Source organism: Macrotis lagotis, chromosome 1, assembly GCF_037893015.1.
Source record: "Macrotis lagotis isolate mMagLag1 chromosome 1, bilby.v1.9.chrom.fasta, whole genome shotgun sequence".
NCBI lineage: Eukaryota > Metazoa > Chordata > Mammalia > Peramelemorphia > Peramelidae > Macrotis > Macrotis lagotis.
Window position 1 is genome coordinate 297,443,507 of NC_133658.1, and position 26,824 is coordinate 297,470,330.

Here is a 26,824-nt window from a genome sequence, read left to right on the forward strand (position 1 = left end):
AGATCCGGCTTTGTGCAAGGACGATGGGTCCTTCCGCAGCGGGGGGAGGAGGATGGCGGCCGAGTCGATGCCGGAGCGGGAGAAGTACCCGGGAGAGAAGCCAGGGGGTGAGTACGGGTCGGGGGTGGACCTCCCCACGCCCTATGCGGAGCGGCGACGGTGGGCTTCGGTAGTGACGGGCGACGAGGTCCGGGGCCGGCGGGGCTGCCCGAACAGGGCCCCGGGGTCCCCCGGTCTTTTAGTCGCTCTCGCACTTGCCTGAGCGGAAACTCCTTGCCTCCGCAAGATGGCGTCGGGCCCAGGACGCAGGCAGCGCTCGGGACAGCCCTCAGTCACCGAGGCCCCGGGATCGCCGCAGTCCGGCCCTGGCACCGGGGGGAGGAGGGGGAGGGGTGCCAGAGCGGGGAACGGGCCGCCGAGCCGGGGGCCGATGGGCCGTACCACTGCTCCCGGGGCTGGGGGGGGGCGCGGGGGGCGCGGACCGCACCATCGGCCCGGGCTGACCCGAGCCAAGGCCCCCTCGCGGGGGCCGGCGGGCGGGGAGGATGGCCCCTCAGCGCCCCCTCCTCTCTCGCTGCCCGCAGAGTGAAGCCCCCGCCGCCCCGGCGGGCCGCCCCGGACCTGGCCCCGCCGAGCCGCCCGGGGCCCATGGAGGAGAATGAGGTGGAGAGCAGCAGCGACGCGGCCCCCCGGCCCGCGCGGGAGGAGCCCTCGGAGAGCGGGCTGGACGGGCTGGGCGTGGGCACCTCGGAGGCCGTGCCCGCGCCCGCCGACAGCAGCGACGCCACCGCAGCCGGGCCCGAGGACTCCGCCGTGGGCCAGAGCTCAGACCGCGCCGCCCGCGCCCTGGTACCAGAGCGGGGCTGGGGAGGGCCCGCCAGGACCGGCCGGGACGGGCAGTGCCCGGCGGGCTCAGCGTGCCCCGCCGGGGCTCCCACGGGCTGTGAGTGGGAAGGCCCGCCGTGCCCACCTCTCCGCGAAGTCCTGCTTCTGATGCCCGCTCTGCTTTCCCGCAGCCGCCGCCTCCTTCCTTGTTTCCTCCTTAAATACTTAATACGAATAAGAGATTTGGTGGGAATGAAGGAAGGAGGGATCCTCTCCTCGTTGCGGTGGGCATGAGGCTTGGACACGCTCTTGCCTCCTCCCACTCCACCCCCTGCCAAAATCATATAACTGGCCGCTAGGAAGGGCACCGGCCCAGGGTTCCAGTCCGGCAGACACTGCTACCTAGCCGTGTGGCCTTGGGCAAGTCACTTAACCCCATTGCCTTGCAGAAAGACTAAAAACAAAAAATGATAATAAAATTATTTAACATTTATAGATTTGAACTAAAATAATCTCCTGTTATTTTCCACTCAAGTAGAACACTGCTAGACCCTGGGAAAAGTTAGATAAGATAGAGTCCTTTTGCATAAATATCTTGTTCTATGTCAAATTATAATTAAGTACACTGAAGAAGTTAAAAGAAAACAGTGGCGTAAAACAGGGTGAGAGTCACTGAGGATCAAGAAAGATGCCATTTGAATCGAACTTTAAAAAAGGGAGAGAGGCAATATAGAATAGTATAGTTTCTAAAATTGTGCTGTAAGGAAACTTGAAGCACCCCAAGTTGGTTCTTTATTTCTCATGACGAATCTTATTCTGTATGTTAACATTCATTAAAAACAATTTCAGAGGATTTTACAATCAGGGTTCTGCCAAAGTTTTGTTTAAATTGAAGGATTATATCACCGTGGAAAAAATTGGAGAACCACCAGCATAGCGGATAGAGAGCCAGCCTTGAAGTCAGACTTTGAGACTTTAAGTCTTGCCTTTGACACATGCTGCTTTTGTGGGCAAGCCATTTGAACCCTTCATACCCCTTAGTAACTCTAATTATAAATTGCATAAAAGTTCTACATCTTCAGTGAGGGAAAGGGAATTCTCTCGTTTCCTCACTGAGATCTGCATAGGTCCCTGAAAGCATAAATCAGTCCTTTACAAAGAAAAGAGTCCAGTCCATTAGCAGGTTTGTTTATTCACCCTGATTTGTTCAGCAGGTGAAACGTTTCTAGGTGTAGGAACAAAGACACAAAGATGAGAAAGTTCAGGGTTTTTAGGGGATGCAGTATATCCATAGAACCATGCTTCTTAATTACTCAAACTGGGAATCCAGTGTGTGGTGACATTGCCTAAGACCACTGACCACCCTCAATACTGGCATCAATTCAGACCTCTCTTGATATGTCACCAGAAGATCATTAAATCGTGAGTTGAGAGCATTGGAAAGGCTATGACTGAACTTCACTCTGACTTGACCCACAGGAGGAAGTGTCTGAAAGCAGCTCCAGCCAAGATGCCACCCCTCAGGGCTATCTGCCGGACTCATCCTCCATCGGCCCACCAGCATTAGTGTCAAGTGGATCGGCAGGTGCCCCAGTGCTGGTGCACTCTAGTGTACTTGCTGATGCTGCCATGCTAGTCTCTGACTCTACTGCCTCCTCCTCTGATTTGGGCTCTGCTATTGACAAGATCATTGAGTCTACTATTGGTCCAGACCTTATTCAGAGTAAGCACAAGGGGCTGGGATTAGTCCAATTCTAACTTCTTCGACTCAACTGACAGGCCCAGCAGGTCTCCCAAGTCCCAGTGTTTGACTGTTATGCCCCTACTGGGGCAGTGTAACATGGTAGAAATAATTTTTACCTATTCCTCAGGAATGAGGTCCAACCTCATTTACTTGCTATGTGACTTTGGGCAAGTCTCTTCTGCTTCAGGGTTTAGTTTTCTCATCTGCAAAATGAGGGAGTTAGACTAAATGATCCCCAAAATCCCTTCCAGTTTTATGCTTTTTGGTTTGGGAGGCAAGACTCACTCGTGAAATAATTAAGTGATAGTTTGGACCTAAGTGCCAGGAAAAGCTGTAGGATATGGACTAGACCAGTCAGCAAGCTTCCTGGGGGATCTGAGATGGCTCTACTGTCCCTGAGAACAGAGTGACAAGGTCCTGAGTTTTGGTTCTATTCCAGGCTGCATCGCAGTGACAAGTGCAGAAGATGGTGGTGCAGAAACCACTCAATACTTGATTCTTCAGGGCCCAGATGATGGTGAGCACTAGAGTGGCAGCTGGTCATTGGGGTTAGGGGAGAGCTAGAGGGAAGGAGTAAGGGGAAGAGAGCAGTGGACCTGGAATCCAGAATTCTAGTCTTGGCTCAAATAACACTGATGTTGTCATCTTGCCCATATTTACACTGAAGGGGCTTGTACTTAACAATCTCTTCCGCCCTGACATCTTCTGATTCTTTGAAGGAAGGGGAGGCACATCAGGACTTCTGTTGAGAACAGTGGGACAAGTCTCACCCTCTCACTTCCGCAGGTGCCCCCATGGTGTCCCCGATGTCCAGCTCTGCTCTGGCCCACAGCTTGGCAGCCATTGAGGCTCTGTCTGATGGTCCCACATCTACTTCTACTTGCATGGAGGCAGCTGAGGCTCAGGAGAGCTCCCCGCCTACTGAGCCCCCTCCAGGCCCCTCAGAGGAGCCAGACCTGCAGAGCCTAGAGGCCATGATGGAGGTGGTGGTTGTACAGCAATTCAAGTGCAAAATGTGCCAATATCGAAGCAGCTCTAAGGGCACCCTGCTTAGACACATGCGGGAGAGGCACTTCCGCCCTGGTTCGTGGGAGATGGGGAGGGGGGGGGAGGGGGAAACCAGAAATTAGTTACAGCAGTGAGAAACTAGCTTAAGAGTCCCGACTATAATTTGTTGGGGTTTTTTTGGGGGGGGGATGATCTTGAGCACAGCACTTAGCACCTCCTGCTTCCATTTGCTTCTCTTTAAAAATAAGATTTGAGCCATATCGTTTCCAAGACAATCTTTCAGTTCTGACAGTGAGTTCTAAGGCCTCTTCCTGCTCCAGCAGCCTGCTGTTTATCCTCTTAAGTCCTCTCTAGCCTTGTTGCTGTGCTCTAAGTTACTGTTTGGGGAGCTTGGATCATAAGTTCTTATGTCCTTACAAGCAGGATGGGGAAGGAATGAAGGGGCTCTTGGTGATTAATCCTGGGGGGAGACAAGTTGACATGACTTCCCACCTCACTTTCCTATAGCCTCTACAACAGTAGCATTGAAGAAGGGGCGTTCCAGGAAGTGGGGACCTTCAGCTAAACCCCAGGAGGAGGAAGGACCAGAGGAGGAAGAAGACGATGACATTGTCGATGCTGGAGCCATTGATGATCAGGAGGGTGAGTGCTGGGAGATTCAGGGGAGGAGTGGAGCAGGTGAGGGCTGGGGCTGGTGGGGAGGAGTGGACTTAACATGGCATCCTCTTCTCTCTTTGCCAGAGGACAGCGATTACAACCCTGCAGAAGATGAACCTAGATCCCGGCAGCCACGCCCCCACCGCCCCATACCCACATCCAGTGCTGAACGACCCCGAAGAAGGCCTGGGAGGCCTCGAAAGCTGGCCCGCCTAGATCTTTCCACCCCTCCAGAGGGTGAGCCTGGAGAAAGGCAATGGGGTCTGGGATGGCTGGGATCAGAGGGGTGGGAAACAGATTGCAAGCTGTAACATATTGAACCCTTTAGAGAGATAGTATAATGTAGAATAAAAGTAGTTCTAGATTTGGAATCTGCCTTCAAATCTCAGTTCCAACATCTAGCTCTGTGACTTCAGCAAGTCTGTTAACCTCTCAGAGATCCTTTTCTCATCAATAAAATGGAGACAACATGTTTACACTGCTTATAAACCACAAAACTCTAGAAAGTTGAGTTATTTATGAACATATCCCTTTAAGCTTAAGCATACAGTGCTTTAGCTTTTTTTCATGCCTCTTTCCTTCTCAGATCTCATTAGAGAAAGGAAGTGACTACCCCTAGAGCTCACCCACACAGCTTGGAGGCCAATGGGACTTGAACCTATAGTCTCCTAACTCTGAATCTAGGGTTCTTTGCATGGGGCTGTCATATCTTTTACTATGTGTCTTTAGTTTCTCTGATGTGTTTGAGGCATGTCTGTGAAGTGTCAGATCTGCTACAGGTGTGGAAGCGGAGTCACTTGTGACTTCTCAGAGTGGACAAAGCCTCCCAGAGCTTCAGGGCTCAGAAGCTACCAGCTCATCAGGCCCAGAGCCCTGTGGGAACAGTGAGGGACCTGTGGAACCCAATGTGAGCCAGTCAGATGCAGAGAACACAGCTCCTAACACCAGAGACGACTCTGACGTACTACCCCGACGACGGGGCAGGCCCTCTCGGCGCTTCCTGGGCAAGAAGTACCGCAAGTACATGGGGCAAAGGTGAGGGGGGGGAGGAGTGCCCTGAATGGTGTAGAAGAGAGTCCTGTTTGGGGCTGGTTCTCCCACCACCACCACATTTCCCATTACTAAACCTAGTTCCTTCCACTCCCACCAGATACTATTATAAGTCCCCCAAACCATTGCTGAGACCCTACCTTTGCCGAATTTGTGGCTCCCGCTTCTTATCCCATGAGGATCTTCGTTTTCATGTTAACTCCCATGAGGCTGGAGACCCCCAGCTCTTCAAGTGTCTGCAGTGCAGCTACCGCTCCCGCCGCTGGTCTTCTCTTAAGGTGTGCAAGAGAGGGGCTCCTGAAAGGGAGGGGAGAGTGTTAGGCTGGTGTTGTAGAAAAGGGACTGGTTCTAGAGTCAGATGACCTGTCTTTGAGGCTTAGCTCTGTGACCCTGGGCAAGTCATTTCACTTCCTAGGGCTTTAGTTTCTGTAAAGTGACAGATTAGATGATCCTTCCAGCTCAGACATTTATTTTTGAAAGTTCCTTTTAGTTCTAGCATTTAATGCTCTAAGGGTTCTCCCAGACCTGACATTCTGGGGTTCTGGGGTGAGGAGGGAGGTCTGACTCTAGATACCTGTTGTGAGGGGAAAGGCGCCCCCCGCCTCAGCCTGTTCCCCTGCCTGCCTCTCCAGGAGCACATGTTTAACCACGTGGGCAGCAAACCGTACAAATGCGAGGAGTGCAGCTACACCAGCGTGTACAGGAAGGATGTCGTCCGGCACTCAGCTGTACATAACCGGGACCGGTCAGTGGAAGCAAGCATACCTTTAAGGCACTGATGGGAAGGCCAGAAATAAAAGGGATGAGGTTAAGAATAGTGCCTGACACTTAACACTTTTTTACAAGACACCTGACACACATTTGATCTTCATAATAGCCTAGTCAGGGAAGACTCGTATTAAGTTATCGTCACCACTTTTTAGATGAAGAACTGAGGTTCAGAGAGGGGTGGTGACTCCCCATGCTCCTTTAGCTCAGAAAGGGCATAGCTAAGAGGTCTGGACTTGGGTCAGGGGGCCTGGGTTTTGTGACCTGAGGCCAGTCACTTCAGCTGACTGAACATCAGGTGCATCCTTTGGGAAATGAGAATAGTGAAACTGACAGGACTTGTTGGACTTGGGGGGGGGTAACTTTGAGAGTTGGGGAAAGCTCTTAGGATGGAAAGATGCTTGAGGTGAGGTTGGGACTAGGCTATTGGGGGTATAGTTCAGAGCAGTCAGCTAATTCTGTGCATGTCTTTCCCCTGCAGGAAGAAGAGGCCAGAACCTGTGAGTCTAGAGCCCTGGGCTGGGAAGCATTTGGCCAAGGTCTTTATAGAGGGAATTGAGATGTGTCTTCTTTATGGACTGTGCCATCCATCCCTTCTCTTCTTGTGCCCTCACAGTCCCCCAAACTGAGCTCCTTCCCCTGCCCTGTGTGCAGCAGAGTCTACCCGATGCAGAAACGGCTCACGCAGCATATGAAGACACATAGCACTGAGAAGCCCCATATGTGTGACAAGGTGGATAGACAGGGCTACACAGGAGGGACTGGGGAGGAACAGGCAGGGTTGGGAGTAGGGGTTTGAGGGGAAAGACTCTAAGTCTAGTCATAGTAGGGTTGCCTATACTCTGCAGTAATTGACTTTTCTTCTCTGTTCTATAATTTGCAGTGTGGAAAGTCCTTTAAGAAGAGATACACTTTCAAGATGCATTTACTGACACATATCCAAGCCATTGCAAATCGCAGGTACCATCCCAAAATGCCTTTAGAAAACCTATGTTCATATTGCTACTGTTAATAGCTATGTGAACCTAGACCTTAGTTTTCCTGTCTATCAAAAGAGTTATTTTTATACTGTCAACATCACTGGGCTTTTGTCATTGTAAGCTATATAATGCCATGTCAGCTATAATTATCATATTACTATTCTTCCTCATAAAGTCTTTAATTCTATGGAGGATAGAGAGCAAGGGAGGGGGTAAGGGAATGCCTTTTGACCCTGTACTTTAAGGGCCTTGGTTTATGGGCCCTCCAACCCCTTCCTGGCTTCTCTTACGCATGCGCCCAACTCCAGGTTCAAATGTGAATTCTGTGAATTTGTCTGCGAAGACAAGAAGCTCCTCCTGAATCATCAGCTCTCCCATGTCAGTGACAAGCCTTTCAAATGCAACTTCTGCCCCTACCGGACCTTCCGAGAAGATTTCTTGCTTTCTCATGTGGCTGTCAAACACACAGGTCAGTCTGCCATTCTTGACACTCCCTTTCCTCCAGTGTGCCCTGAAGTTCTGTTGCCATCAACACCTTGGTCTTCCCTTCCTGCTCTCTCCCCAAATTTTATCCAACTATCCCAGATCCTCAGGTTAATTTCATTAGATACAAGTTGCTTTGTAAAGAGAATTCCCTAACCCCAGAGGCACTTACTGCCTAAGAACAAAGACATCCTGGTGATTTGTTTTTCCCTTTGAAATAAGGAAGCAACGGTAAGTGTTTTTGTATACTTAGCTTCATTTTTCCTTCACAATAACCTTTCTGGAGGTAGTGGAGGCATTTGAATCCTACAGGAGGGAGGGGGCTTGCTGAAAGTCACCCAGCAAATTGGGGCAGTGCTAGGATGAGAAATCAAGTCATTTGACATCCAGCCCTGCCTCCATCACTCACATTACAGAGGGTATTGAGGCTACCTGGGGAGAAAAGGAACTGCTTAGTGGAAAGAGCCACAGGATCTGGAGTCAAAGCCCTAGACTCAAGGCCTGTTCTGATAGCTATGTGCTCTTAAGCAAATCATTTTAGTACCAAATCACTATTTCCATCTCTATAAAATGAGAGAGTTGGTCTGAATGCCCACTGCCATCCATTTCAGATATGACATTTGACATTCTAATGTCCCTTTTCTATAACTCTGTGAAACTTGGTTCACCATGTCTGGCAGTAATATGTTAACAGGGAAGGAGCACTGCCAAGTACACTGGCAGGTTTGTCATCTCTCCTCCCTTCCCCCCTTCTCCCCTCCCACAGGAGCCAAGCCCTTTGCCTGTGAGTTCTGCCACTTCACTACGAGACACAAAAAGAATCTCCGGCTGCATGTACGTTGCCGGCACTCGGCTAGCTTTGAGGAGTGGGGTCGGCGCCATCCTGAAGAGCCACCCTGTCGCCGCCGCCCTTTCTTTTCAAGACAACAGATAGAGGAGCTAAAACAGCAGCATGGGCAGCGACCTATGCTCCCTGCACCTGCTACCCTTGACCCACCAGACTCCCCAGAGGTAAGGAATGGGGCAGGGGGAAGGGTTAAAGACCAGGGTCAGGTCTTGGCAGAGTGGGGGAGGTGAGGACAGGACTCCAGGCTGGGGGAGCTGAGAATAGAGTCTGGATTGGGGGAGGTAAGGACAGGGCCCGGGCTGGGAGAAGTGAAGGATAGGACCCAAAGCCATGTCCTGTTCTTCAGGCTCCCCCGGAGTCAGTACCTCCTGAGAACTCCCCACTGCTGTGTCCTGAGGCCCTGGGGGGTGCCACCATCATCTACCAGCAAGGTGAGGCTTTAGAGGGGGGTGTGAGGGGCAGGGAGCAGGGTGACAGTGAAAGTTGGACTTTTGAGTTAACAATTTTCTCTTCTATTACTTTCCTTACTATCCTCAGGAGCTGAAGAGTCCACAGCCTTGGCCACTCAGACAGCTCTAGACCTACTGCTGAATATGAGTACCCAGCGGGAGCTGGGGGGAGCTGCGCTACAGGTGGGACTGCAGAGGAGCTCCTTATGTTGTCAAATCACAGTTCTCAGGACACCCTCACATTTCCCCCCAAATGTCAGGTATTTCCCAAGCTGCCTATTTGCTTAGTCCCTTATAGGGAATAGTGTAAAGAGGTGAGTAAAACAGGCCATCCTCTCTGCCCCTGCTGAGCTTGAAGTCTTGTTGGAATGGCAAGACCCAGACTCTTTAACCCAGATATCTTAACTGTTGTGGTGTCACGGATTTCCTTTGGCAGACTGGTCATGCCTATAGATTCTTTCTCAGAATAATAAAGCATAAGAGATTACAAAGGAAACCAAAAATAACCAAAGCGTTTTTAAAAAATCCATAGACCTCAGGAGAAGCATCTTTGCTTTAAAGTACAAATAGAGAATAACAGAGGAGAGTACACTCAGAGAAGGTTTCCCAGAGGAAGTGATGCTGAAGAATAACCCCAGTTAACACTCCTGTACTAATCTAATCTCTATCAAGCACCTTCCTTCCAAGTATCCCTGTAAGAGAAAGTTTGGTCCTCACTGGATAAATGAGTGTGAGGTGAGAGCCGAGGATGTGGAGAAAAGAGAGCACCAGACCTGCGGTTCAAATCGTGTCTCTGCCACTTATCAGCATAGTGACCTTGGATAGGTCATTTCTCTCTCTGAGCCTCCAGCTTCTGTACCAGAAAGGGGTTAGATGAGATCATCACTAAGATCTGTTCTGGCTCTGCATGCCTTAAACCTGTGACTCTGGACACAGGTTAGAATCCCAGTTAAAATCCCAGTTTCCTTATTCCAAGTCCAGTGCTCATGATACAGGATTCTTTGTTCAGAATCCCAAATGGGTGGTCCTTGGGCAGGTAGACATTTGGCAGGTTCTCTCTCTCTCTCTCTCTCTCTCTCTCTCTCTCTCTCTCTCTCTCTCTCTCTCTCTCTCTCCCCCTCTCTCTCTCTCCCTCTGGAGGCAGAGGTGGGGCCTGGGAATGAATCCGGTATGTTCAGAAAATGATAAGGAGCTGGCTGATTAAGATGGATAGTATGTTGTGACACTTGTGTCACCTTATCAGTCCCCCTAGTAACAACCCATTATTCCCATTGCAGGTGGCTGTAGTAAAATCAGATGGTATCCGGGCAGAGCTCTCATCCCCTCCTGGAGAGCCCAGCCCCCCAGCAGCCTCTCCTCAGGTGGTCACCCTGCATGTGGCCGAGTCTGGGGGTAGCTTTGCTGGGGAGGGCTCAGTGGGAGTATCTGACCTGCAGCAGATCACCCTAGCCCCAGTACCATACAGTGGAGCCAGCTACAGCGTCATTGCGGCTCCTTCTCTGGAAGAGGGGACTTCTGCCCCAGGGACTCCATATAGGTGAGTCCCATCCCCCACCCCTACCTATCCTAGCTAGGTTCACAGAAAAAGTCCCCAGTCTCTGCTGCTATCCCAGAATACAGAGGACACATTTCTTGTCCAAAGAGCATTTGGATCCCAGCCTTTCTTGTATCTTTTCTTCCCAGGGATGCTTATTCTTTATCACTCTTCTAGCTCTCTAGCATTCATCATTGGTTCAGATAAATCTCTCTTTCTATAATAGGAGCAATGTTCTTTGACTGCACCAAAGATCAAAATCCCAAAGTTGGCAAGGATTTTAGAGAATATCTAGTCCAAATAATGCCTAAATAGGAATAACACTGCCCTCCCTGCCCTACTCCCATCTTCACCGACAAGGTGCCATCATGCTTCTGTCTGAAAAAGTCCAGTGATGGTGTAATCTCTGACCTCCCTGAGGTAGTAGCTCAATCCATTTTTGAAAAATTAGTAACTTTTTTTTTTATATCAAGCCAAAAATCCACCTCATGGTCTGGGCCAAGCTAAATAAGACTATATATTACCCTTTGGGTACCCGAAAGGAACTATCATATCCTCTTGACTCATCATGTCTAGTTCTTTTGAACCCTGGCCTCTCATTCCTCACTTTTTTTAGGTCATTCCTCACTTTCTTAGTCATTGCTCCCTTTTATCAGTGTACTAGGTAGAATGTTTAGTACTTAGGGCTAGACACACTTCAAATGAGTTTATCAGGACAGAGTCAAAGGAAGATCTCACTTTGCTCAGTCCTTCCTTTAATGCAGCCCAACATCACATTTACTTTTTTTATTTTTGTTTTTGTGAGGCAGTGGGGTTAAGTGACTTGCCCAAGGTCACATAGCTAGTAAGTGACAAGTGTCTGAGGCCCGATTTGAACCCAGGTCCTCCAGACTTGAGGGCTGATGCTCTATCCGTTGCACCACCTAGCTGCCCCCACATCAGCGTTTTTGAAAGTCATGTTGCACTGTCAATTCATGGAAACTTTTGAGTACCCTAATTTTTTCACATGGACTCTTTATGTACCAACTCCTACAGAAAATCTTTCGTAATTACCATAGTGTTGGTAGTATTTTTTCCCCCTCTTCAAACCAAAGGAAGTTCTTAGAAAGCAAATTTTTTGTTTGTTTTTGTTTTTTAATTAGCTCATATTCTGGTGTCTTTTATATAGTAGGCACTTAAGGATTGTCTATCTGTGTCACTCCCCAGTCATACTAGGCTCAATTGTTTTACTTTCTTGGTCTAGATTAAAGCACTAAAACATCATCCATTTGATGGTTCTTGTTGATGCTCCTTAACTTACAGCTCCTACCTATTCTCCCTTTCTTCCGCCTTCTGAAATTGATTCAGAGACTGACTTTGGTTTCCTATTTGGTCTCTAGAGGAGTCCGGATTTATCTTATTTGAGTGCCATGTCCAACCTCATTGTCTTTTTTTTTGCCTTGAGAGATATAGTGTGGCAACCAGAAAAGCTCATGGGATTTATGTTAACATGAATGAAATTCAGGTATACAGAGTAAGGGAGATTTATCATCCCATTATCCTCCAAACTGGTCAGGCCCCATCTGAAGGATTGTGCCTTAATTTATGGAAGTACATTGACAAGCAAAGGAGATGACCAGGATGGGGAGGAGGAAAACAGCAATCTTGTCATTCAGGAATCAGTTGAAGGAAATTGGAATGTTTAACCTATAGGTGAGAAAACTACGGGAGAGTCTTGGCTTTCTTCCACTGAAGAGGAATTCTGTTTGGCTATGGGAAGCAAAACTTAGACCAACACATGGACATTGCAGAGAAGCTGATTTAGGCTCAGTATAAAGAAGGAGATTTTCTTATAGAACTACAGCATTAGAAATAATTGATCAAAGGACAAGTAACTACTTATCAGGATTATAAATGGGATTTCTGTTAAGTGGAGAGTATATTTGATGACTTTTAAGGTCTCTTCTTTAAGACCCAAGGGTATCAGACTCCCTGGGGAGTCATCCTCTGCCCCAGTTCAGTTGCCCACTCCCAGATTGTACTCTAGGAATCCTGTTATCTCTCAGCCCTTCTCCCTAGCTTTGGACATAGATTTTTCTGAGGAGGAAGTGTTCTTACTGCCTACTGTTTATAACTGCTGCATCTCATATTCTCTCCTATACCATTTTTGTCCCTTACTAAGATTTCCAAAACTCCCCTCCTTTGACCTCAGCCAACTGAGATCATGCAGGTGCTGCTTACTTCATCTTCTGACCTGGTTGTTTATGGATCTAAATCCCCTTTATAATTTAGAGATTCGAATTATACATTTGTGTATTAAGGGCAGCTACCAGGTTGCCCATTATGGAAAACCCTGAGTTTATACTGTAGGGCTCATTTCTAACAGCTTTTGAACATAGAGTACATTGTGGAATAAAAATCTTACAATTGGAAGGAACTTTGGGGATTGTGTTTAGTTCACTCTTGTTTACCTGAAGCCCAAAATAAGGAGGTGACTTGTTCTGGTAAAAACAAGGAGAAAGGGACAGCCAGGACTAGAGTCAAGATCTCCTGCTTCCCAGTCCCATGCTCTTTCTCCCATATTATGAATAATGTTCCCACATAACCCTGTTACCTCCTCAGTTCTGTGACCCCATTCTCAGCCTTGCCCTTCTTTCCCTGTACCCACAGCCAGGACTCCCCAGGGGAGGCTGCACAGGCTGTGGTGGTGAGTGATGCTTTGAAGGAGCCTAGCACCCACTATATCATGGCAGCAGATGGAGCTCAGCTACATCACATTGAGGTAAGAGGTTCTCTAGCCTCCCCCAGTTCCAAAAGTATATTCTTGTCTGGCTACTTCACAAGGCCCTCCATCTCCCCATAACCCTCAATCTACTTACTGTCCACCATCAAGATGCCTGCCACAAAGAACATCTATTTCCTAGAACTATTGTGAAAATCAAATGAAATAATGGGTATTAAAATTCTTTGTAAACTTATAAATATTAGCTAAAATGAGAAGGGAAGAGGAAGGAGAAAGATATTTCCTCCCTCACCTTCTTAAAACATGCTCCCAAACTATACTCTTATCCCTTCCTCTCCCACCCTTCTCTTTCCAATCCTCTTCACCCAGTCAAAGGTATAATTGAAAATAAACTGAAAGTTAAATTCTAAAAGAAAAGTTGAAAGGAAAAGGGAGTAAAATTTTGGTGAGGAGGAATAAGAAAAAAGGAAAAAGCTATAAATGGGCAAAGATGGCATGGAGGGAAATACAGAATTAGTAATCTTAACTGTAAATGTGAATGGGATGAACTCCCATAAAATGGAAGTAGATAGCAGAATGGATTAAACCAAAATCCTACAATATGTTGTTTACAAGAAACACATTTGAAACAGAGATAGACACAGGGTAAAGGTAAAAGACTGGAGCAAAATAAATTATGCTTCAGCTGAAGTAAAATCAGGCATAAAATCTGATCTGAGACAATGCAAAAGCAAAAATAAATCTCATTAAAAGGATTATGGAAGGAAACTACTTAAACTTCATAAAAGACACCATAGGTGATGAAGCTGTATCATTATCAAACATGTAGGTACCTAGTGGTATAGCATCCAGATTGCTCAGTGAATTACAAGGAGACACAAACAGCAAAACGTTAATAATGGGGGACCTCAACTTCCCTCTCTCAGAACTCAATGAATCTGACCACAAAAATAAACAAGAAGGAAGTTAAGAAAGTGAATAAAATCTTTTTTTTTTTAATTTTAGGTTTTTTGCAAGGCAAATGGGGTTAAGTGGCTTGTCCAAGGCTAGGTAATTATTAAGTGTCTGAGGTCAGATTTGAACTCGGGTACTCCTGACTCCAGGACCAGTGCTCTATCCACAGCACCACCTAGCTGCCCCTGAAACTGAATAAAATCTTAGAAAACTTATAATATATGATAGACCTCTGGATAAAATGTAATGGTGATAGAAAAAACTATACCTTTTTTCTCCACCCCATACATGGTACCTATACCAAAATTGACCATGTACTAGACATAAAAACCTTACAATCAAATGCAGAAAGGCAGAAATAACATGCATACTTTCCAGATCATGATGCAATAAAAATTAACATGTAATAAAGGATCATGGAAAGATAAACCAAAAATTAATTGGAAACTAAATAACTTAATTTTAAATGAGTAAATCAACAAATCTTGGAAATAATCAATATTTATATCCAAGAAAATGTTAACAATGAAACATACCAAATTTATGGGATGCAACCAAGGAGTTTTTAGGAGAGTCCTATATCTCTAAATGCTCATGAATAAAATAGAGAAAGAAGAGATCAATGAATTGGAAATGGAACTAAAAATGCTAGAAAAAGAATAAAGTAAAGATCTCCAATTAAATACCAGGTTAGAAATTCTGAAAATCAAGGAAGAGATTAATAAAATTGAAAGTAAGAAGGGGGCGGCTAGGTGGTACTGGGGATAGAGCACTGGCCCTGAAGTCAGGAGTACCTGAGTTCAAATCTAGCCTCACACTTAATAATTATCCAGCTGTGTGGCCTTGGGCAAGTCACTTAACCCCATTTGCCTTTCAAAAAAAAATAAAAGTAAGAAAACCAATCCTCACCTTGGCAAGATAGAAGAATGTCAGATTTGGGAAGGGTTTATTCAAGTGACTTCTAGGCCATGCCAGACCTGAACAAGAAAACACAGCATAGCTAAGAGGTAGTTAGTAGACCTTTACTTGAAGACTTCCAATAAGGGTGATACCTCAAGAAAGTTCATTTTCATTTTGAATAGCTCTAATTGTTAGGAAATGTTAACATCTAGCCTAAACCTGCCTCTCAGCAGCATCCACACATTGTTTTTGAGTCTGTTCTCTGGAGTCAGACAAACTTAAGTCAGATGTTTCTTGTGCATTACAACCCTTCAAATGTTTTGACAACAGCTGTGTCTTCCCACCTAACTCTTATTTGCTACAGGCTAAGCATCCCCATTTCCTTCAGTCAGTGTTCTCATGACATAATCTCAGAACCCTTTGCCATTTGTTCTATTTTTGAGCTGTCAGTTTATTAATATCTCCCTTCCTTAATGTGGCCTCCAGGCCCTGAACATAGTATTCCAGCTGTGAGCTGACCAGGGCAGAATACAATGATACTGTACTCTTACCTGCTCATTTCTTGCTTCCATAAGATACTATTGATTCTCATTGAGCCCCCAAATCTTTTCCAGATAAACTTTTCTAGCTTTGTCTCCCTAAACTTATACTTGTCAAGTTGATTTTTGAACCTAAATGTAAGACGTGAAATTTAATAGGAATAAATGAAACCTCATGTTCTAACCCTGTGGTGTCAAACTCAGATAGAGACTGGGTTAACAAAATCATACATGTTCTTTTGTATTTGTATTAATCATGTTAAATATTTAATTACATTTTAATCTGGTTTAGACTGAAGGTCACATGTTACATGTTTGATGCCTCTGTTCTATAACTTGTTGAGATCTTTTTGGATCCTGACTGCCATGAAAAATATTAATCATTTCCTCCTGCTTTGTATTACCTGAAAATATATTTTGTTTTTATCTGTCATTGATAAAAATATTAATCAGCACAGAAGTGATTCCCAGACCACTCCCCTAGAGACTTTTCTTCCAAGTTTTATTTGTTTTTAGGTACAAATGGCTTTCAGTTTGCAACTCATTTTTTATGTAGAACCATATAACAATTGATAGTAATAATGACACTCCTGCCTCATTAAGAAAATATCAAATTAGATTCAGTGTACTCTGTTTAAGACTCTGTCCAAGTTTACAACAAGTCATGGATTGCTTTTCTTTGAGTCTGGCTATGGTCTATTCAATCATTTATGAATCCATCTAGCTGTGCTATTGTCTAGATCAAATTGGACCGTCTTTCCTATAAGAAAAGCATGAAAGACATGTCAGATGCTTTGCTAAAATCCAAGTAAATCATAACTACAGCATAACTGATTCACTGATGTAGCCCAGTCAAAAAATGAAATATTCACCTGACATGACCTATTTTTGAGAAGGCCTAGCTCATTATTTGTGATTCCTGACTCCTTTATTAAATTCTTATTAACCATTCTTTTATCAATCAGAATCAAGCTCATTGAGATTGAATTTACAGATCCTTCTTTTCCCATTTTGGAAAATTAGACACTTACTTTTATCTAGTTCTTTGGATGTTCTTCCTGTTTTTCATAATCTTTCAGAAATTTCTAACAGCAATTCAGCAGTGATGTCTGACGTTCTATTTGGTGCTCCAGGCCATCTGAACCTGGCTTGTATTCATCAGAGACAGACAGGTGCTCTCTTTTATTTACCCTTGTTTTCATATCCCCATTGACCATTTTTGTTCTGATTTTTCTATTCCAAATATCAGAGAAAAACAGAAGCAAAATAAGAATTGAGCAGTGATGCTTTCTTTTCCACATAGAGGAAGGGTACTGAACATGGAATAAGGAAAACCTTAATTTCTATCTTCCTTAGATGTTAGCTAGCTGTGTGACCTTGGACTTAACCTGTCTCAGCCTCAGTTTTCTCATCTGTAAATTACAGGAGTTGGACTTCATGGCCTCTTAAGGCCTCTTCTGGCTCTAAGTCTAGGATCCTCTGATCTATTATCATCTCATAAACATGAAACCCATTCCTAGCCCTTTTTGATTCTAGTCTTTTCCCCAACAAAGTATTTTTTTTATTCTTAGCTTTTTTCTTCCAGTTTTCACTCATATTGAACTTTTTAATTCTGCACTAAATTCTTATAGGACTGACACTTTTTATATTTGTCCTTTACCTTCTGTACATATCTTTAAAAAATCTAAATTGACTTATGGATTCCCTATAAGTAAACATTGGTCTCTTTAGACAACTTCTCCTTTACTTTCTGATTGGAATGCTTCTCAGAATTTCATTCTTGAAAGCTTATTTTCTCTCCTTTTGCCTCCCCTGTAGAGTTTTAGTTCATGGATTCCCATCTATCCTTAGAATCTTTTGAAGTTTGCTTTCCCATAATCTAAGATACATGTCATGCTGGTCCAGCTTTCTTCTTCTCTGTCACAAATTCTAAGTTAAAGTATTCCTATCATTTCCATCCCAGAAATAACTTCCTCCTTGTTGGTATGAGTCAGATTCAGAATAGAATTCCTTATCATTGATTCTTCTCCCTTTTGAAGGTTGAAATTATCATGAAGACAAGTCCAAAAATCATTAGCTGCTCTAATTTGTTCAGAGAGATCCAGAAGCTATCAGAAGTCTCCTTTCATTGCTTTTCAAGGCATGTGATATTTCCCAAACTCATCTATTTCCTCCTTCTGCCCCTTTTCTTTATGCCAGTTATATCATCTTGTTTCTGAGTCTGGTGATCTTTATCCAGATTTTCTCTACCATGTTTCCTCATTCTGTCTCTTGGACTTCCATATAAGTTAATATATAAAATGCTGTTTATTGATTCCTTCTGATTAAAATAAGTTTCCAGAGTTATTTTCCAGTATGGATTCCTTCCACCAATTTCGCATCAAATTTGCCTTCTTGCATTAGAATTTCTTGTTCTCTTTGGTACTCTTACTTTGTGCTTACATTTATAGAGGAAGCCATGATTTTTATTACTTGTTCTGTTTGCTGTGAAATTGGGGTTACTGTTATTTTCCTACATTAGAGTTTCTCAGTATGGTAACTAGATTGGTTCCCCTCCCCGCCTTTTCTTTTCTAATTTAAAGTACTTTTAGTTGGATAATTTCTCCATTCATTGATTGCCTTTTTTCTCTCCTTCCTTTCCAGGTCAAACAGATCTTTGTTCTGTAACTCCCCTCACTTTCTCCTCTTTCTTTCCCCACAGCTGAGTGCAGATGGAGGTGTTTCCTTCTCAGGCCCAGGAGTTTCTGAAACTCCAGACCCTGGGACTAAGTGGCCCCTTTTGCAATGTGGAGGACAGCCAATGGGCAGAGATGGCCCCCCTGCACCTCCCTCCCCAGCAAGAGCCCTTAGGACTGGGGTTACTCCAACGGAGGGCAGAGGACCTCCTACCTCATCTTCCCCACCTCTCCCAGCCACAAAAGCCTTAGGCCTGGTGGTTCCCTCGCCACCTCCATCTTCCTCAACAGCAGCAGCCACTGCAGCCAAGAAATTTTCTTGCAAGATCTGTTCAGAGGCCTTTCCAGGCAGGGCTGAAATGGAGAGCCACAAACGAGCCCACACTGGGCCCAGCACCTTCAAGTGTCCTGACTGCCCATTCGTTGCTCAACTGTGGCCTGAGGTTCGGGTAGGTAACAGGACTGAGGTGTGAAGTCCTGGCCACAAAGCCAGTACCATCTCATGTGCAATTTACATATACCTCTGTTATGATTATAATCTTTCACATCATATGATATTTTTCACTATCTGAATCCTTCTAACAGTGCCCTGAGGTCACCAGGCCAGATCACTGATAGCCCCTTTTGATGACTGAAAAAAAAAAAACAAACCCAGCTCAGAAATTACGTTGCCCAGAGTCACACAAGTCAGGAATAAAGCAAGGAGGAGAACTCAAGTCTTCTGACTTGGAGACCATGGTTCTTTTGGTTAAATCCCACTGGTCATGACTAGTAATTCCATAATAGTTTGTGCCTGGTATATATGGTGTTTTGACAAGTGTCTTCTTAAATTATTGTATTTGGTTGAGTTGAACATTAAAATGAACTTTCTGTCCCCAAGTATTATGTCAGCAAGGCAACAGAGGCAAATGCTTTTGGGTTGCATTACAAGCTTACTAGGATTTAATACACAAAACGAAGTTAGGATGCAATGTGGCAGAGTAGAAACAGCATGGAATGTGAAGGCAAAGACTTGGATTTGAATTCTAGCTCCTGCTACACACATGCTGGCTATGTAAGACCCTCCCCCCTTCTTATATGCAAGTTACTTAGGCTCTCTGGGCTTTAATTTCCTCTCCTATAAAATAAGATCCTGTTACTTAACCCAATAATAGCTGACATCTAAACACTTATAAAGAAACTGGAATCTAGAGCAGGAAAATGACATTCCCAGTGTAGCATAATTAGCAGAAGCCACGATTAGATAGGATCATGGATTTAATTAGATTCTTGAAAACCATCTACTAATGCCCTTTTTCTCTTCCCCCCCCCCCCCATTTTACAGAGCAGGAAACTCAGGCACAGGAAGGATAATATGTCTATTATCTAATCCCAGGTGCTATTTAGATCCAGACTTTGCTATCTCTTAAGTCATCACTATAGCCACTATACCATGCTACCTTCCTAAGGTTGTTCTCCAGCTGCCTTCAGGTTGGTGGGAAGATACATATGGACCCATTTTCTAGGAAAAGAGATGGTGTGAAGTTAGTTTCTGTGATGCTCATCATCTCCTTGGCTACTTGCCAGGCCCACATGGTCCAGCACTCAAGCCTTCGGCCACACCAGTGCAGCCAATGCAGTTTTGCCTCCAAGAACAAGAAGGACCTTCGGCGACACACCCTCACACACACCAATGAGAAGCCCTTCTCCTGTCACCTTTGTGGGCAGCGGTGAGACCTTTAAGAGCTTTGGGGAAAGACAGAGGGAAGGATAGAAGAATGTACCTGGAGGCTGGGGTTGTCTGAACCTTCTCCTTTTGCCCACCAGCTTCAACAGAAACGGCCATCTCAAATTCCATATTCAGCGGTTACACAGCCCAGATGGAAGGAAGCCAGGCCCCCCAGTGCCCAGAGCCCCTCCCTGTGCCTCCACTCAGACCATCATCCTCAATAGTGATGATGAAACACTGGCTACACTGCATAGTGAGTTCTCCTTCCCTCTCCTCCCCCTTCCACTTTGGAATAGGGATACTCCAAGGCACTGGGTTTCGGGGGACATAATTGGGCCTTAAACAAGAGTGTATATTCTGTGACCCAAGCAAGACTATCTTACTAGTAAGAAGAACCAGTAGACTAGACTTGGGGAGCTGGCGTCTGAGTGGATAGAGATCCTTATAGACTTCCCTATTCTTCCCTTCTGTCTTCCTTCTTTCCCTCCCCAGCTGCCCTACAGTCCAGTCATGGGGTGCTGGGTCCTGATAGACTCCAGCAAGCCCTGGGTCAGGAGCACATCATTGTGGCACAGGAACAAACTGTATCCAATCAGGTGAGCTAAGGGGAACCCTGGGATTTGTGAATGGAGTGAGGGGGATAGGGCCAGCAGGAAGGGATTAGGCTGGGATGAGTTTCTACAGGAACTGGGTTTGTTCTGGTAGGAAGAAGCCACTTACATCCAGGAAATCACTACTGCAGATGGACAGATGGTACAGCACCTGGTAACTTCAGATAACCAGGTATAGTTTTTCATTGCTCCTGTTTGCAACTTCTTCAATCCCTGCTTAATAAGTTAGGATTTGGGGTTGGAAGCAACTTACAAGAGTAGTCCAACTCTTGTTTTATATTGAGAAAAAAACAATACCCAAAGTAGTAAAATACCCTACCCAGAACAGACAGCTCCATCCCCATCTGCAGTCCCTTTACAGAGACAGTTCCAAAATATGGATGTGTGTAGTTTACCCCCAACAAGACTAACAATTCTGGGAGGACAGGGATCCCTGGATTCTGCCCAAGACTACATTCAAAATAAAATTGAATTCACAGTTTCCTTTCCACTTTTTCAGGTGCAATACATCATTTCTCAGGATGGGGTCCAGCATCTTCTCCCTCAGGAATATGTGGTGGTCCCCGAGGGGCATCACATTCAGGTGAGGGAATGGCCTTGGGAGCAAAGGAGAAAGGAAGGGCTCAGGTGTTGTGATGGAAAGGGCTGAACTTTCTCTCCACTGTGGTGACTTCTTTTCCTGTTGACAGGTACAAGAGGGACAGATCACTCATATTCAGTATGAGCAGGGAACTCCTTTCCTGCAGGAATCCCAGGTAATAGAATAAAAGATTGTGGGAGGGAAGGAGCCAAAGAGGAGTAAGAGACTTGCTACTCAGTCCTCCCTGATTTTTTCCCTCAGATCCAGTATGTCCCTGTGTCGCCAGGACAACAGATCGTCACTCAAGCTCAGCTAGAGGCAGCTGCCCACTCAGCTGTCACAGGTACAAGTCTGAGAATGGTGGAATGAGGTGGGAAAGGGGATGGAGGGATCCTTGGATCAGCCATTTCAGCTGAAGAAGAAAACGGACCTGGAACAAAACCTCTTGAGGCTAACTCCTTGCTCCTCTACTAGCTGTGGCTGATGCTGCCATGGCCCAGGCCCAGGGCCTTTTTGGCACAGAAGAGGCAATGCCAGAGCATATCCAGCAGCTGCAGCATCAAGGCATTGAGTATGATGTTATCACTCTGACTGACGACTGAGAGGGACACAGTGAGGGCACTGAAAAGCAAAGATGCCATGGGGCAGTCCTGCCAGAAGTTTCATAGGATCTTCCTTGCAAACCAGGGTCCCATGGGAACCAGGCAGAAGGTATCCCTGACTTCCTAATGAACTTGGACCTGCCTTGGTGCACAGACTGATCAGGGCAATGGTGTGGTAAGGTCCTCCTGACCCCTGACCTTTGAAGAAGCAGAGCATCAGGGCCTGCAGGCAGGCCTCTGAGACAGAAATCTATTTTTGTTTGGATAGATCAGCTGGTATGTCTGTCTGAATAAAGAAAAAGGAATGAGACCAACCCTGGCCAGTTTCACTGGTATGGGGTGGTTCTTTCCTGTTTTTGCTTTACTGCATGGTGGTGGAAGTGGTGGTGATGATGGTGGGTAGAAGTCCTGGAGGTCAGCCCCATGCTGTTGGCAGAGCATTCCTGCTGATGGCGCTTAACATTAAAGCAGAAATCAGCTTTAGGGTTGGGGAAGGAATCGTTTTACAGAAATTCAGTCACAAAAGACAGAGCTTTAAAAGACCTTAGAGATCATCTTACCCAACCCCCCTCACTTTACAGATGAGGAAAATTAGGCTCAGAGAGAAGTGACTTGCATAAGATCACAGGTAGTATCAGAGCTTGTTGTCATGCTCAAGTTGAAGATTACTGAATTACTTTCGAATTCTAGAATCATGCATTTCTAGACTATGGTCCCTTTGCCTTAATAAAGACTTTCTCAAACTCCTGCCAGTTTGTCCTTGAGGACACCAGAGGGAGTTGATAATGCACAGGCCTAAGGAACCCTAATTGACAAGTTTTGGGTGGCACGGGGTAGGCTCATTCCAAGGTCCCTATACACAATGGGTAAGACTACTCATATCAATTAAAGACCAGACTGGGCCCATCAGCTCTTCTATAACCTGTAAGGCTTCAGATGGCCTTCTAAAATCCTTGCAGGAAAGAACCCAAGAGAAAGATGAATCTAGTTCCTGACCTGATTTAGTTTCTGCCCCCTGCCTGTGGGGCTCACTCCAAAGCTGGTGCATGAGTTGTGTGAATCCCTATGTCCCCAAGAACACAGGGCCCTAAAGCCAGGACCACTGGGCTTGTTCTTGAAGATATACCACAGGCCCTGAGGATTCCCTGATCTCCCTGACCTGCAGTTAATGGGTCTCTAAGAGTAAAAAGGGGTAATGTTTTCTATGTAAGAGTGTGTGTGTGTGTGTGTGTGTGTGCATGCAGTGAGGATATCTCACTGGTATGAAGTGGCATAGGAAAAGGCAGCAGCCATGATTGGGCTGGAACATGGATGAGCTCCCAAGAAGGGGTCCTGGGAAACCCCCCTCCTCCTTCCCAAACCCTCACACAGTCTTGGGGCTTTTCTGTTATTTTCTTTTACATGTGAAACAGCGTTAGCAACAGGACAGGGAGGATGTGGGACTATTCACAAGGGACATGGAGCATGAGGTTTTAAGGAAATTGGGAGAGGATATGTGTGAGGAGAGCCATAGAGGATCACATTCTTCCTATGTCTGTGGCAGCCTAGACCCTTTTGCTGCCCCACAGAAGAGGATGATATCTTGTTCCTGGGGCTAGGGCTAATGTCAGGTAAAGAAGAGAGGTGGATGCCACTCCCCACCCCCACCCCAGCTCCACAACCCTCTTTTCCACTGTCTGTTAAGTGGGGTTTGCCTCTCGGCTGGTGCTCTGCTCCCTGCCAGAGTCACGGTCCTTGGCCTCGGAGGAAGAAGAAGTGCTCCCTGAAGTGGAGCCATGACTTCGGCCAGACTGCCGGTAGGCTGTGGTCAGCTCCTGGAGCCTCGCTGGTGTTGGCTCCCACTTAGCAAAGCCGGGATCATTCTGCAGGAACAGCACAGCCGTGTTGTGCACAGCCTTGTAGTAGAGCTCTTCCCTGTGAGGCAAATAGGCCACCTGGTAACTCAAAAGACTCAGGTCTTCCTACCCCACATCTCACAGTGCTAGCTCCTCCCTCTGTACCAATCCCCCCAAAATGCACCCACTTCTTGCAGATGTGCTGAGAGCCACTTCGATACTCATGGTCAAAGGCAGGAAGCACCAGCTGGTGGCGCTTAAAACGGCTCCGCTCCATTCGGGTTAGTGCTGGTGTGGGGGGGTCCCGCCACTCTGGGATAAAAACAATGAAGGACAGGGGCTCTGGGGAGCTCTCCAACAGCTTCTGCAAAGCACCAAAGGGAGGAGGTGGTGTTGAGATTCCTGTGTCGTTCATAAACATGTCTCCCCTAGTCTTGCAGCCCACCCATGAGGGTCACAAACCTCAAAGTGAGACACCATAGCATCCATCAGCTCCTCACAGAAAGGAGGGTTTGCCTCAAAGGAGCCACTCAGTGGGGAGAAATCCAGGCAGGGCCTGAAAACAGGGAGGGAGGCCTGTCAAAAGTTAATCAACCTACCATTTATGTATATCTACTGTAGTGCTACATATTAGGGTACTGGGGGGAGGGGGTTGTTATCAGAGGATTGGAAAATTAAAAGCAGAAAAAGCCACCCAAATTATCCTCTCAAAGCCTCCCTAAACTACTACTGTTAGTATGATCTTTGTTTGACACTTAGATCTAAACAGCTTTTAGAAAGAAGGGAAGTCACTCAGCACTAATTTGCTACCTGTTTATCATCTCCCCAACAAAACTGAGAATTATGAGGAACAATTATTTTGTAAATAGTACAATATGGGCTGCAGATACATAACACATCAGTGGGACAGTATGCCCATCCATGAAGCAGGTTTGTTAAGATTCCTCTTCAGCAACAACCAGACCAAAGAAATGCTCTCCCCTGGGAAGTGCTAGAAGACTCAGTACTAACAGTTAAGAAGCCAGCCCCTCTGATTTCAGAGCTATGTATAGCTTTGCCACTGTACACCAACAGCTGAGATCTCACCCTCGGGAACCAAAGTAGCCGTCGGTGTCTGGGAAGGCAGAGCAGTACTGACGGAAGTAGCAGTTGAGGGGGGAGGCAAAACATTCAAAGCTGACGCCAAAGAGTCGGTGCAGAGCTTCGAAGACATGTACTGGGAGTGAGCCCTGCAGGCCTGTCCCCTCATACAGTCCCACCCCGAACATCATCTGCAGAAGTAACCAAGAAAGTCATAATCAGCAGGAGGGAGGGATCACCCACCTTTCCTCCCCACCCTTGACATCATCCCATCCTACAAGATTAGTCCTATCTCCCTCTTAGAATCCCCAGTCCCACTTTCCATCAGCTATTAGCCTAACATGACTCAGCCCACCACAGCCATACCCTCTATACCTGATAACGTCGGAGAAGACACCAGACCCGGGGCAGGAATCTCTCAAAAGCTGAATCATCGATGCAACTGTAGCGATAGAGGAGCCACTGTCAGAAGACAGAGAATTGGACATTAGCATAGAGCTACTGGGGGTTCCTTGCTCAGGGGAAGGAGATCCTTCACATTAACAATTCAACAGCTATACTGTGTGCTGAGAACAGGGAGACAGACAATCTAACACTAATCTGCCTAGGATTCTGTTCATATGAAATTTCCAGTAAGGGGGAATAGAACACACCTAATAATATGTAATTTTACATAAACGCATTGGAGGTAGGAAATAATTTACAGTTACGTGATACTTTAAGATTTACAAAGCCTATTCCCCAAAAGAACCGAGTGAAGGTAAAAAAGGACATTTGTAAGCATTATCCCACTTTAGAGACTAAAGAAACTAATACATATATTACCCCATAACTTTGTAATGTCTACAGTCCATTTCGTTCCCCAAATAAGTCCTTTGAATGGGGAGTTCTGGTGTCTTGATTTAGGCAGACAGGTATTTTAAGTTCCCTCCAAATTTCCTTTCTGACCTAGTTCCTACATCCCACTACTAAAGCTTGATGCTTCTGCTCTCACCAGTTTGCTGAAGAAGTTACGACTGACTTTGACCATCTCCCCCTTGTAGCGCACGCAGGCCACGTTGTTCTCCATATGCATCTCCACACTAGGCAAGGGAGGGGAGGGCACGGCCAGCCGTACCGGGTAGCAGTAGACAAGTCGCTGCTCCACTTCTGCTGCCTCTGCCTCCTCTGAGGGAAGTGGGCGAGGTGAGGGCCCTGGCCTGGGGTGGCCCCACCCTGCTCCACTCCAGCCCACGCTCAACTCAGGTCAGGGAGCACCTTGAGGGGACTTACTGAGGAAGACTGGCAGGGGGCAGGCAGAGCTATACCTAGGGGGTTGCAGACCTAGGTCATAATTATATTATAATTATTATAGTAACAACAATAACAACTATATAGCACTTTCAGGCTTACCAAGACTTCCTTACAACACGCCTAAGTGGTTAATGCAAAATTATTACAGTATCCTCATTTTGCTAAAAGGGAAACTGAAGCTCTGAGAATCTGTGACTTCTCCAAAGTCATTGAGCAAGTAAATGCCAGAGCCCTGATTTGAACCAAGGACTCCTCATTTTCCAAGTCTGGCACTCCTTCAGGACACCAACAATATATAAATACTGTGTGCTCCAGAGCCCCCCAAGTAAACACCCAAGATTAGTTTGATTGGGGAGCTAGTCCCACAGGGTTTGCTTTGGTGCTAGGCATGTTTGTAAGCCATTTGTCCATAAAACAATGAATGAGGCTTAATTTTACAGTCATCTCTGTATATGCACCTGGCTCTCTCAGATCTGCTGTCAGCTCCTTAGCTCCTGTAGACTGCCTCCTTGAGGTAACCACCCCATGCGATCTTCCCTGGAATGCCTCATGTGGAGATGAAGAAAGATGGCACCGATGCTTCAATGCTGGGGTCCCCATCAACTAGCAGGAGGAGTGAACATGTGCTGCCCCCTTGCCAAGCCCCTGCCTGTTTTAACCTGGGTTCAAATCCAGGTTCTTCCAGTTACTTCCTATATTACCTTGGGCAAGTCACAACCTGTGGGTTTCAGTTTCCACATCTGTACAAATATGGGGTTGGATTAGGTAACCTCTAAGGTTCTTTCCATCTCTAAAGTCCCACAACCCTAACATAGAATTTCTTTTCCTCTCCTCTCCCTGCTATAGATTGAGAAGAGCTGCCAGTCGTGGAGCTGTAAACCCTCTACCCAAAAGGCACCAAGGCCTAGTTGGTGTTTCCATGATCACAATTTCTCCTTCCTCCCAGAACTAGTTCATGCTCCCAGAAGTATTCCTAGAGT

The 26,824-nt window shown here is 46.0% G+C and overlaps 2 protein-coding genes across 5 annotated transcripts in view; one reads left to right on the top strand and one right to left on the bottom strand.

Moving 5' to 3' along the window:
• On the top strand, positions 1–22,000 carry ZNF335 (zinc finger protein 335). Of its 4 annotated transcripts, none has more exons than XM_074211218.1 (28): positions 1–107; positions 585–849; positions 2,305–2,548; positions 3,009–3,086; positions 3,356–3,652; positions 4,085–4,219; positions 4,319–4,471; positions 5,014–5,269; positions 5,385–5,562; positions 5,917–6,029; positions 6,534–6,552; positions 6,669–6,785; positions 6,936–7,012; positions 7,341–7,501; positions 8,282–8,526; positions 8,709–8,793; positions 8,900–8,994; positions 10,089–10,348; positions 12,995–13,106; positions 18,162–18,584; positions 19,702–19,844; positions 19,942–20,096; positions 20,336–20,439; positions 20,549–20,626; positions 20,954–21,037; positions 21,144–21,209; positions 21,296–21,377; positions 21,509–22,000. In XM_074211218.1, exons 2-28 carry the CDS (start codon positions 649–651, stop codon positions 21,634–21,636), a joined length of 4,089 nt encoding a protein of 1,362 aa, XP_074067319.1. In that variant the 5' UTR covers positions 1–107; positions 585–648; the 3' UTR covers positions 21,637–22,000. The 4 variants fall into 4 exon arrangements, with proteins under 4 accessions (XP_074067319.1, XP_074067320.1, XP_074067318.1 ...); XM_074211219.1 differs by having other exon boundaries at positions 5,014–5,254; XM_074211217.1 differs by lacking the exon at positions 585–849 and having other exon boundaries at positions 9–107.
• PCIF1 (phosphorylated CTD interacting factor 1) overlaps positions 15,944–26,824 on the bottom strand; it is a 16,612-nt gene continuing 5,731 nt past the window's right edge. The window contains exons 12-17 of the mRNA XM_074211220.1: positions 25,546–25,718; positions 24,927–25,013; positions 24,558–24,742; positions 23,934–24,027; positions 23,660–23,835; positions 15,944–23,550 (exon numbers count right to left, since the gene is read on the bottom strand). Of these exons, the coding sequence (XP_074067321.1) occupies positions 23,316–23,550; positions 23,660–23,835; positions 23,934–24,027; positions 24,558–24,742; positions 24,927–25,013; positions 25,546–25,718 (950 nt within the window). The 3' untranslated portion in view covers positions 15,944–23,315. The remainder of the gene's footprint in view (positions 23,551–23,659; positions 23,836–23,933; positions 24,028–24,557; positions 24,743–24,926; positions 25,014–25,545; positions 25,719–26,824) is intronic.

What these genes read in the sequence shown, in the direction of transcription:
- ZNF335 (XM_074211218.1), top strand. Translation starts at nt 649, where the DNA reads ATGGAGGAGAATGAGGTGGAGAGCAGCAGCGACGCGGCCCCCCGGCCC. An exon ending in TGGGGGGAGCTGCGCTACAG is followed by an intron (nt 8,995 to 10,088) that starts GTGGGACTGCAG and finishes TTCCCATTGCAG; the next exon opens with GTGGCTGTAGTAAAATCAGA. An exon ending in TGCCCACTCAGCTGTCACAG is followed by an intron (nt 21,378 to 21,508) that starts GTACAAGTCTGA and finishes CTCCTCTACTAG; the next exon opens with CTGTGGCTGATGCTGCCATG.